The sequence below is a fragment of the Cetorhinus maximus genome, chromosome 1 (genome assembly GCF_964194155.1).
Source record: "Cetorhinus maximus chromosome 1, sCetMax3.hap1.1, whole genome shotgun sequence".
Taxonomy (NCBI): domain Eukaryota; kingdom Metazoa; phylum Chordata; class Chondrichthyes; order Lamniformes; family Cetorhinidae; genus Cetorhinus; species Cetorhinus maximus.
Genome location: NC_135879.1, coordinates 1,000,049 through 1,012,796, shown reverse-complemented (window position 1 = coordinate 1,012,796; position 12,748 = coordinate 1,000,049). Strand labels below are relative to the sequence as shown.

The following is a 12,748-nucleotide window of genomic DNA, read 5'->3' as shown; positions in this document are numbered from 1 at the left end:
AGGACCACAGTCCCTTCCCCCCACTAGGGCCACAGTCCCTTCCCCCCCACTACGGCCACAGTCCCTCCCCCCCCACTACGGCCACAGTCCCTTCCCCCCACTAGGACCACAGTCCCTTCCCCCCACTAGGGCCACAGTCCCTTCCCCCCACTAGGGCCACAGTCCCTTCCCCCCCCACTAGGACCACAGTCCCTTCCCCCCACTAGGGCCACAGTCCCTTCCCCCCACTAGGGCCACAGTCCCTTCCCCCCACTAGGACCACAGTCCCTTCCCCCCACTAGGACCACAGTCCCTTCCCCCCCACTAGGACCACAGTCCCTCCCCCCCACTAGGACCACAGTCCCTTCCCCCCACTAGGACCACAGTCCCTTCCCCCCCACTAGGGCCACAGTCCCTTCCCCCCCACTAGGACCACAGTCCCTTCCCCCCACTAGGGCCACAGTCCCTTCCCCCCCACTAGGGCCACAGTCCCTCCCCCCCCACTACGGCCACAGTCCCTTCCCCCCACTAGGGCCACAGTCCCTTCCCCCCACTAGGACCACAGTCCCTTTCCCCCACTAGGGCCACAGTCCCTTCCCCCCACTAGGGCCACAGTCCCTTCCCCCCCACTAGGACCACAGTCCCTTCCCCCCACTAGGGCCACAGTCCCTTCCCCCCACTAGGACCACAGTCCCTTCCCCCCACTAGGGCCACAGTCCCTTCCCCCCATTAGGGCCACAGTCCCTTCCCCCCCACTAGGACCACAGTCCCTTCCCCCCACTAGGACCACAGTCCCTTCCCCCCCACTAGGACCACAGTCCCTTCCCCCCCACTAGGACCACAGTCCCTTCCCCCCACTAGGACCACAGTCCCTTCCCCCCCACTAGGGCCACAGTCCCTTCCCCCCACTAGGACCACAGTCCCTTCCCCCCCACTAGGACCACAGTCCCTTCCCCCCACTAGGGCCACAGTCCCTTCCCCCCCACTAGGACCACAGTCCCTTCCCCCCACTAGGGCCACAGTCCCTTCCCCCCACTAGGACCACAGTCCCTTCCCCCCCACTAGGACCACAGTCCCTTCCCCCCACTAGGGCCACAGTCCCTTCCCCCCACTAGGGCCACAGTCCCTTCCCCCCATTAGGGCCACAGTCCCTTCCCCCCCACTAGGACCACAGTCCCTTCCCCCCACTAGGACCACAGTCCCTTCCCCCCCACTAGGACCACAGTCCCTTCCCCCCCACTAGGACCACAGTCCCTTCCCCCCACTAGGGCCACAGTCCCTTCCCCCCCACTAGGACCATCTGTCACTTGTTCATAAAAGTAAAATACTGCGGATGCTGGAAATCTGAAACAAGAACAGAAAGTGCTGGACAAACCCAGCAGGTCTGACAGCATCTGTGTGGAGAGGGAGACAGAGTTAACGGTTCGAGTCTGTGAGACTCTGCTTCATAATCACCAACTGGACTGAAACAGCTTTTGGTTTCTCTGTGGGGGTCCCCCTCTCTCTCTCTCTCTCTCTGGACCCCTGTTGCTAGGCAACAGCACAGTTTTTTTCCCGACCTTGTGTTTGTTTTAACTTGTCGGCTGGTGGGTGAGCAGCTGTCGCTGTAACGCTGGGGAGGTGAGTGCCGGTGGGCAGTGGGGGGCTGTCAGGCTGAGCCACCTGGTTTCAGTGTTAATCTCCAGCCAGTCAAGCCCAGCCGAGCTGAGCCGCAGTGTCTGGCGGACTCTGCCTGCGCGGTGACGCTGTCTCTCCCTCTCTCTCTCTCTCTCTCCCTCTGCCTCTGGCATCCTGAGCTTGTTTATTTGCAGTTTATTTGCAGGCTGGCTTGACCGCGGCTTTCGGATCACTTCTGCGGCTCGTGTTCCTGCTTCTTGCTACCTTTAGGTTCGATACAGAGCGAAGGGACATGGATGTTGGGAACGGGTCCGCTCCCGGAGCTGAGGAGGATCCGGCCGCTGCCTTCCTGGTGCAGCATCACAATGAGATCGAGGGCATCGAGAAGGAGCGGGAGGCTGATGGTATCCTGGGCACTGAGGGGCTGCAGAGCCCAGAGATCCAGGGATCCATTACAGGAGGTGAGACCCTCTCTGCCCCAGCAGTACCAGCAGAGACAAGGACATGTCCAGACCACATCTGGGGCATTACCTTGTTGCTGCTGTGTGCTAGGGTAATATCTGTCAATGTTAAATGTAATCTGTAAATATAAATTGCAAGTATTAGATACCAAGCTGCAGGGAGACAGTAAGTGTTTGTTCATCTCAAGCACAGGGGGCTTAGAGAATGGTGGTTGTTTAATTTAAAGGAATGGTCAAACTCAATAAATCGGTGCAAAAAAAAATCTCATTTATTACTTTCTATTTTTCATAACGGGGACCTGCAGTTCTGAATTCCCCAAAGTTAGCTGGTGAAGTTTATTTCTATTCCCCCCCCCTCCCCATTATATCCACTATTAACCGTGCACATTGTAACTCCCGTATCCCCATTGCCCCGGGTCAGGAATAGAGACCGTGTGAATAGAGAAAAGGATTGAAACAAAACAGCAAATGCTGTAAGTACTGAATGCAGAAAGGAAATATTTGTGAAAATATAGAGAGGAATAAAAGACAGGTGAACAATTTTGTAGCAATAATTATCAGATTCTGACTGAGGATTTCTAGCTAAAATAAAGTATTTAAAAAAATTCTCTTGGTAGATGCCAGGATTTTGTTCTCTGTCAGTGACAGATGGAAATGACGAGTTAATCTTTCTGTTTCTGTATCCCATGCTGCCTAGAGAACCAGTTAAAGGCTCCTGGCGGGGGGGGGTCATTTACAGCTGCAGTTCCTTCAGGCTGCTGATGCCAGCCATGGTTTCTGCTTCCCACAGCCCATCATTTCAATTTTGTACTGTTACATTCTGTTCTGAGCAATGGAACATCAAAGTCACAAATCTCCTTTAAAAAGGAAGCTTTTAAATAAATAATTTACATTTTTATGGTGTGGGTATTAATTTACTAGTAGACTTTCCTGTAAAGGTCATCTGACAGGCAATTCCTCTTGTTTCAAAACATGGTAAAGGGGCTGAATTTTCCTGCTGGTGTCAGGAATCAGACGTTGGGACTATTTCTGGTTCCTGAGCCCAAGCATTTCAGTAGCGTGCCCACCGTCTTAATTTTACAGAGAAAAGCAATTAGTAGCGGCCTCTGCATTCACCATCCATTTAGGCATGGTGGGGCATGGGGGGTAGCGCACATTCGGGAGGGCTAATCGGAGGAGCTGAAGGGAGGGCTGGCCGACAGTCCCACTGGGAAGGATGAGTGCTGCTGAGGCAGATGGAGATCGAGAGGGCTTCACAAGGTGGAGGTGTTCACCTAAAGGTCTAAATGGCATTGTTCAAACAGTGGACAGAATCATCTCAGGGACCAGGGGAAGTGGTTCCAAATGTCTACCCATGTGCTGCATACAACCTTTCTGCTTCTTTATTGATGAACCTGCTAAGATCATCAAACGGTGTCTGATCTCCTGCTGTAAAGCCACCTCCGAAGGGTTGCAAGGTTCTTGATGCAGCCGGGGACCTGTGCGACACTGGCAAACTTGCTTTTCCATCAGAAAATCACTGGTAATTAAGGCCTTAACATCCTTAATTGGTTTCCCACCACAGACAGGCAGGCTGCCAACATCAACCGCAGCTTTTCTTGAAGAAATCATTCAGAGGTGGGAAATCATCATGGATGCGGCCAGCTGTTTTTCCACAATTTTCCCACTTCAAAGGGCCAGGAAAATTCGCCATAATCTGCATATTAAAGTCTATTGAAATTAAAATGACTAAATCTCACAATTTGAGATGGCATGTAATTGTAATGCTGAGGGCATGCTGTGTTTCACAGGTGAAGTGTTGTTTGTATTGATGTGGTTCTGGTGGATGTAAACAGCAGCCCCAAGAAAACATTGATGACCTAAACCTGGTGCAGGAAGCAGCATTATAAATTTTGCAGATGATATGAAACTTGGAAAAGTAATAAATCATGATGCGGTAGATGTCAGTATGACATCAATAGGCTGGTGAAATGGGCAGATGGGGAAGTGTGATGAGACACACCATAATGGCATGATTTTGAAAAGTGTAGTGGAGCAGGGGAATCTTGATGTCCAAACACAGTAGTAGTGATGTGCCTAAGGTCCTCGACTCATTTCTCTACACCTCACGGGTCTTGAGTTTCTTCTGCTTGTAAGAGTCTCCCATTTTAAATTTCAATGAGCAATATGACTAGGGAAAAGAATACACGGTTTGTATACAGTGGTTTCCCATTGCCTTCCTCACATGTGCTTACAGGAAATACGAGTCCTCTTCCTGAAGGATCCTGTAAGCGGTCATTGCCCCTTGAGGTTCCAGCTCTTCCACCATCATCACCAAAAAAACATCACTGGTTCTGTCATGGCATGAAGCCTCATGAAGAGATGTGGCTAAGTGTCAATTTCTGTGATAACGCTCCTGTGAAGCACCTTGTGACATTGTGCTATGTTAGAGGTGCTATATAAATACGTTGTTAATCACAGCACAAGTAAAGGAATTAGCTCTTGGTGAAATCAGAAATCTCTTTGTGAGGCTTCACTTTTTTAAATTTATTTGTTCATGGGATGTGGGTGTCATTGGCTAGGCCAGCATTTATTGCCCATCCTTAATTGTCCTTGTAGGCCAGACCAGGTAAGGACAGCAGATTTCCTTCCCTAAAGAACATTAGTGAACCAGATGGGTTTTTACAACAATCGGCAATGGTTTCACGGCCATCATCAGACTTTTAATTCCAGATTTTTATTGAATTCAAATTTCACCATCTGCTGTGGTGGGATTCGAACCCAGGTCCCCAGAGTATTATAAAAGCAAAAAGCTGCGGATGCTGGAAACCCAAAATAAAAATACCTGGAAAAACTCAGCAGGTCTGGCAGCATCTGCGGAGAGGAACACAGTTAATATTTCAAGTCCGTATGACTCTTCAACAGAACTAAGTAAAAATAGAAAAGAGATGAAATATAAGCTGGTTTAAGGGGGGGGTGGGACAGGTAGAGCTGGATAGAGGGTCAGTGATAGGTGGAGATAACCAAAAGATGCCATAGACAAAAGAACAAAGAGGTGTTGAAGGTGGTGATATTATCTAAGGAATGTGCTAATTAAGGGTAGAATGTTGAATATTGAGTTCAACAATTTTAGATCATGAACTCTCTCCTCCAGCCCCACCCCCTTTCCGATCCCCCCCTTTTTTTCCAATAATTTATATAGATTTTTCTTTTCCCACCTATTTCCATTATTTTTAAATGTATTTCCATCCATTGTTTTATCTCTGCCTTTTAGCCTATTTTGATCCCTTCCCTTCACCCCACCCCACCCCCACTAGGGCTATCTGTACCTTGCTCGACCTGCTTTCTACCCTTAATTAGCACATTCCTTAGCTAATATCACCACCTTCAACACCTCTTTGTTCTTTTGTCTATGACATATTTTGGCAATCTCCACCTATCACTGGTCCTCTATCCAGCTCTACCTGCCCCCCCCACCTCACCTTAAACCAGCTTATATTTCACCTCTTTTCTATTTTTACTTAGTTCTGTTGAAGAGTCATACGGACTTGAAACATTAACTGTGTTCCTCCATAAGACCACAAGAAAAGCATATAAAGCACTGGGCTTCACTTCTAGAAGGATAGAATTGAAAAGCACAGAAGTTGCGTTTAACCTGTATCAAACCATCATTAGAGCGCACTTGGAGTACTGTGGACAATTCTGGTCTTCATATGATAAAGAGGATATTGAGGCATTGGAGAGGTGCAAAAAAACAATCAGAAGAATGAAACCAGAACTATGAGGAAAATCAGGAAAGATTTAACAGCTGAGCCTTTCTACTTGAGGGGTGACCTGATTGAGGTTTTTAATATTATGAAAGGATAGACCTAGAAAAGATGAACCAGGGGTCATAAATATAAGATAGTCTTTTTTGTCATATTCTCATGTAGCTATTTGTGCTTACAGCTCACCTACATTATTTACCACACTGGTATTAAATAGTAAAATATTTTTCAAACATATCGATGAGAAAGTAAGGCTGAGATGGGAATAGGTCCACCAAGGAATAAAAATAATAATCCCACAGGTAACAATAGAAAAATGGCAGAAATATTAACAGTTATTTTGCATCGGTATTTACCAGGAAGATGGAACAGGCAGACATGACATTGAATGATGCGATGAGCAATGAGATAAATGTATTTAAAATAAAATAGGTCATGTATTGAATAAACTAAACAAACTCAAGATAGGTTGCATCTAAAAGAATTTAAAAAGTAATCTAAGGAAGAGATAGATGAGGCATTACTTCTCATGTTTAATAATTTATTACAAAAAGGTGTAGTGCCAGAGGATTGGCGGATAACCAATGTAATTCTTGTATTGAAGAAGGGGGGGCACATGTCCAGAGAATTATAGATCAATCAGCTTAACATCTCTGTTAGGAAAAAAACAATGAAATCCCTACTAAAGGAGAGATTGAATGAACATCCAGAAATGGATTTTAAAAGGAAAAATCTTACTTGACCACCAACCTTATTGAATTTTTAAGGAGGTGATAGAGAGAGTAGACAATGGTATTGTAATAGATGTAATTTATCCGGATTTTCAAAAGGCCTTTGGTAAGGTGCCCATAATAGACTAATGAATAAGGTCAGAGAATGCGGAGTCAGGAGACAAGTGGCAGAATGGATTCAAACTGGCTTCAAGCCAGAAAGCAGAGAGAGTGGGAGCAAAGGGTAGTTATTCAGAGTGACAGAAGGTGAGAAGTGATGATCCACAGAGATCAGTGCTGGGAGCACTGCTGTTCACAATTTACATTAACCATTTGGAGTTTGGAATCAATAAACACAATTTCTAATTTTGCGGATGACACCAAATTGGGGGGAATATTCAATACTGAGGAGGACTGCAACAAATTACAGGAGGACATTAATAAACTTGGAGAATGGGCAAATAATTGGTAAATGAAGTTCAACACAGGGAGTACGGTGAGGTAGTACACGTTGGTCGGAATAATAGGGAGCTCACTTATTACTTGGAAGATGTGAGTCTGGATGGGGTGGAGGAACAAAGAGACCTCGGAAAACAAACACAAAAATCACTAAAAGTTACTCTGCAGGTTAGCAAAGCAACAAAAAATCAAACCAAGCCCTGGGTTTTATTGCTTTTAGAATTGAAAAGTAGGGAAGTTATGTTAAACCAGCATCGCATCTTGGTCAGGCCACACTGAGAGCACTGTGTGCAGTTCTGGTCCATATATAGATATAGAGACACTGGAGAGGGTGCAGAGATGATTTACAAGGATGATACCAGAAACATGTGGGCTTACATCTCAGGAAAGGAGTGACAGGCTGGGTCTCTCTTCTCTTGAAAAAAGAAAGCTGGGGTGGCCGGGGGGGCGAGGGAGGGGGGTGACCTAATCGAGGTCTTTAAAATTCTGAAAGGTTTTGATCGAGTGGATACAGAGAGAATGTTTCCTCTTGTGGGGAAGAGCAGAACTAGAGGTCATTAATATAAGATAGTCACTGAGAAATTCAATCTGGAATTCAGAAGAAACTTCTTTACCCAGAGAGAGGTGAGAATGTGGAACTCGCTACCACAGGGAGTGGTTGAAGTGAATAGTGTAGATACATTTAAGGGGAAACTGGGCAAGAATATGAGGGAGAAGCGAATAGAGTTACAACGATAGATTTAGATTTGGAAAGATGGGAGGAAGCCTGAGTAGAGCATAAACACCAGCATTGACAGATTGGGCCAAATGGCTTGTTTCTGTGCTGTATATCCTATGTAATCCTATGCTTCTCCCAGTCCTTTGTGCAACTTGTTTATTGTTCTTAATGCTACATCTTGGTTCCCACCCCAAAGCCAAGTTAATTTAAACCCTCCCCAACAGCACTAACAAGCTGCCCCTGAGGCCATTGATCTTGGCTCTGCTTTTGGTGCAATCTGTACGTCTTGTATAGCCCCCCCCCCCACCACCACCAAGGGCAGGTCCCAATGCCCCAGGAATCTACAGCCCCCCTGCTGCACCATGGGCAGGATATTGAGGGCAGGGGGCGGGACCCACTCGCCGATGCGTAAAATGATGTGGGATGAAATCGGGCGGAACTCCCAACATCACCCCGAGTCATTTCAATTTTCAGGTCAGCGGGGGGGCAGCCGAATTAGCTATGTGCCCGCTGACCTGTAAACGGCCTATTGAGGCCATTTAAAAAGTAATTGAACTTGTTAAAGGACCTGCCCGTCCAACCTTATGGTTGGCGGGCAGGCCGGGAGCCCTGGCGGACTTCAGAAAAAGCATCAAACCTCATCCACGGGTGGGATGAGGTTTCATGTAGGTTTTAAAAAATTAACAAATGTTTGATTAAAAGTGATGGACGTGTCCCAACTCATGTGACAGTGTCACATGAGGGGACATGTCAGGGAAATTTTATTTTTCTCTGTTTTTAACATTTTTTAATGTGGAGCTGATCTCCCTGAGGCAGCACTTAGCCTCAGGGAGGTGAATGCTCTCTATCGAGCGCATACGCGAAAAAGTGCACTCCCGGCTCAGGGGATCCGCCCCCCACCCCCACCCCGCCTGCACAGGGAGTACACAGCGCTTCCTGGCGGACGTCACGCTGGGCGGGCCCTCATTGGCCCGCCCATGTAAAATGGCGGCACGCCTCCGATTGGGGGCGCCGATTGGTGGTGCGCCTGCACGCCCGCTCCTGAAAATTCTGCCCCGTCTCTCCAGCCAGGCATTCACCTGCTCTATCCTGTTATTGCTATACTCACTAGCGCATAGCACTGAGAGTAATCTGAAGATTAGTAGCTGAGGCGAATAGCATAGATACATTTAAAGGAAAATTAAATTGACGCATAAAAGAGAAAGGAATAGAAGGCTATGCTGATAGATGAGATGAAGTAAGATGGGAGGAGGCTCATGTGGAGCATTAACACCAGCAGCTGGGATAAATAGCCTGTTTCTGTGCTGTAAATTCTATGTAATAATACCTGATGTTTCATTTGGCAATGCAGCGAGGATAACAGCAACCATTTTGTGTCATTTAATCTGAATGACTAATTTATTAACTTATTTTCTGAATTGATAAATTGTCTGCACTTGGCGTTTATTTCATGATAAGTAAACAGAGTGACTGATTACCATAACCTGCTCAAGGTGCAACCTATTAGTGGGAATCCTTAAGATAGATTCAGAAGAGATGGAAGTCTGGCATTGTTATAAATGCTCCTGGAGTTTAATAAGCAGTTTGTGTTTTCCTTTCCTGTTGGCCAAAAGAGACAATAATGGATAAAATGAAGATTCACTGAGTGTTGAGTAATGATAGTTCAATTAAACTGGTCTATTTTTAGCTCTGTTTAATGCGTTAAGGTGGATTATCTTTTCTAATTCCAAATTACAACCACCTGACAATAAATGGTGCTAATTTATATTGGGCCAGAATTTGTTGTCAAAGTAACAGTGAGGCTAATAGCACTTGCCATTAATTATGCCCAAATGTCAAAGTAACTTCAGGCAAGGGACACAGGCACCGTTAAATGGTGAAATTCAGATGCTGCCAGATGCTACTCCATTGTTAGTTGTATTAAAAAGGCCTCTCGCTGTCTGGCTTACCTTTGAATCACCTGAAGTTGCTGTATTTGCGTGGTTAATATGAACTAAATTCATCACAGAAAGTGAAGTCTTGTCCAATTCTGTCTAAGTACCCTTTTAATGACTAACCACTTTGGCAATGAAAATTAATTATTACAAGTGTAGGGTCTTTCAGAATTTATTTGTTAGTAACATAGAAAATTGACATCACAGACGGAGTCCATCATGCCTGATGCTGGCTGATAAAGAGCTATCTAGCCTAACGTGGTCTGCAGCCATGTAGGTTACAGCAATTCAAATGCATATCCAAGTATTTTTAGACTGTGATCAGTGTTTCTGCCCCTACCAACCCTCCAGGGAATGAGTTCCAGACCTGCACCACCCTCTGGGTGAAAAGAATTTCTCCTTAAATCCACTCTAATCTTACTGTCTCTAGCTATTGACCTATCTACTAAAGGAAATATGTCCTTCCTATCCACTCTACCCAGGCCTTCCCCAATTAAATATCCTCTGAGCCCCCTCTGTTCCAAATAAACCAACCCCAGCATTTTCAATCTTTTGTTATAGCTAAAATTCTCCATTCTTGGCAACATCCTCAGAAATCTCCTCTCTACCCTCCCTATTGTGACCATATCCCTCCTGTAATGTGGTGTCCAGAAATGAACTCGATATCTAGCTGTGGCCTAACTAATATTTCATAAAGCTATGGTATAATCTCTCTGCTCTTATATTCTATGCCTCAGTCAATAAAGGAAAGTATCCCATATGGTGGCCACTTTATCTACCTGTCCAGCACTGACCTTCAGGGATCTGTGGACATACACTCTAAAGTCCTTCTGTTCCTCTATGTTTCTCAGTATCATGCCATTTATTGTGCATTCCCTTGCCTTTTTGCCCATACCAAATGCATTACCTCACACTTCTCTGGACTGAATTCCATTTGTCACCTTTCTGCCCACCTCATCTGCCCTACATGTAACTCCAGACCCACAGCAATGTGATTGACTCTTTACCACATCCCATGAAAGAATAAATAAAAACTACCTTTTTCCAAGTTTTGTTTTACCTGTGAATTTTAAAATTGCCCTGTACCCCCAAGCTCAAGTCTTTAATGTATATTAAAACTAGTACTGAACACTGGGAACCACTCGATACCTCCCTCCAGTCTGAAAAACAACCATTTTCTGTCTTCCATCCCTTAGCCAATTTTGTCTCCATAATGCCATTGCTCCTCTAGCCCATGGGCTTCAATTTGCCTAACAATTCTAATATGGGGTTCTTTATCAAATGCCTTTTGAAAGTCCAAATACCCAACATCAACTACATGACCCTCACCGACCCTTTCTGTTACCTCATCAAAAAACTGGATCAAGTTCAACAAACACAATTTGCCCTAAGCAAATGCGTTTTAAAAAAATTCTTTCATGGGATGTGGGTGTCACTGGCAAGGCCAGAATTTGTTGTGCATCTTCAGCAATTTCAGAGGACAGTCACATGTAGGCCAGACTAGGTAAGGATGGCAGATTTCCTTTCCTAAAGGGCATTAATGAGCCAGATGGGATTTTACAATAATTGAAGATAGTTTCATGGTCACCATTACTGACACTAGCTTTATATTTCAGATTTAAAATTTATTAATTGAATTTAAATTCCACCAGCTCCTGTAATGGGGTTTGAACCCTGCCCCTAGAGCATTAGGGCCTCTAGCCCAGCAACATTATCACTATACCACCACATCTACATCAGATGACCTATCTAATTTAAGTACTGCTGGTCTTTCTAGTACCTCCTGTTTTTCTAGTTTTATCTCATGCAGAATCCTGGCAACTTCTGTGTTTACCATAATTTACATTAGAATGTTAGAAATAGCAGCAGGAACTGGCCACACAGCCCCTCCAACCTGCTTCACCATTTGATAAGATTGTGGCTGATCCGATCTTGGCCTCAACTCCAATTTCCTGTTTGTTGCTCATAGCCCTTGAATCACAGAATCGCAGAACTTTAACGGCACAGATGGAGGCCATTCAGCCCATCATTTCTGCACTGGCTCTCCAAATGAACATTATGACCTAGTCCCAATCCCCTGCCTTTTCCCCATACCCCTGCACATTGTTTTTATTCAAATAATCATCTAATACCCTCTTGAATGCCTCAATTGAACCTGCCTCCACCACACTTCCAGGCAGTGCATTCCTGACCCAAACCAATGTCACATTTGCTTCTTTTGCAAATCACTTTAAATCTGTGCCCCCTCGTTCTTGATCCTTTTACGAGCGGGAACAGCTTCTCCCTATCTACTCTGTCCAGACCCTCATTATTTTGAACATCTCTTTAAAATCTCCTCTCAGCCGCCTTCTCTCCAAGGAGAACAGTCCCAACCTCTCCAATCTAACCTCATAGCTGAAGTTTCTCATCCCTGGAACCATTCTTGTAAACCTCTTCTGCACTCTCTCCAATGTGTTCATATCCTTCCTATAATATGGTGCCCAGAACTGTACACAATATTCTAGCTGAGGTCTAATGAGTATCTTATATAAATTCAGCATCACCCCCTAGCTCTTGTATTCTATGTCCCTATTGATAAAGCCCAGGATACTATATGCTTTATTAACTGCTCTCTCCACCTGTCCTGCCACCTTCAATGATCTATGCACATATACACCCAAGATCTTCTGCTCCTGCACTCACTTCCCTTCAAAATTTCACCCCATATTTTATATTGTCTGTCCATGTTCTTCCTACCAAAATCCATCACCTCACACTTCTCTGCATTGAACTTCATCTGCCACCTATCTGCCCACTCCACCAACTTGTCTATGTCCTCTTGAAGTTCCACACCATCCTCCTCACATTTTACAACACTTCCAAGCTTCGTATCATCTGCAAACTTTGAAATTGAAATCCCCTACACACCAAGATCTAGATCATTAATATATATCAGGAAAAGCAAGGGCCCTAATACCGATCCCTGGGGAACCCCACTACAAACCTTCCTCCAGCCTGAAAAATACCCATTGACCATTACTCTCTGCTTTCTATTTTTCAGCCAATTCTGTATCCACGTTGCTACTGTCCCTTTTATTCCATGAGAAATAACGTTTCTCACAAGTCTGTTGTGTGGCACTGTGTC

At 45.3% G+C, this 12,748-nt stretch overlaps 1 protein-coding gene across 2 annotated transcripts in view; it reads left to right on the top strand.

Annotated features, from left to right (window-relative positions):
* Window positions 1-1,385: 1,385 nt before the first annotated feature.
* The window catches only part of LOC144694060 (clathrin light chain A-like), a 49,850-nt gene continuing 38,487 nt past the window's right edge, over window positions 1,386-12,748 (top strand). The window contains exons 1-2 of one of the 2 annotated variants that reach the window (XM_078564456.1): window positions 1,386-1,599; window positions 1,791-2,057. In XM_078564456.1, the coding sequence (XP_078420582.1) occupies window positions 1,889-2,057 (169 nt within the window). In that variant the 5' untranslated portion in view covers window positions 1,386-1,599; window positions 1,791-1,888. Of the gene's footprint in view, window positions 1,600-1,692; window positions 2,058-12,748 lie in introns of those variants that run through there. The other variant, XM_078564516.1, reaches the window with a different exon arrangement.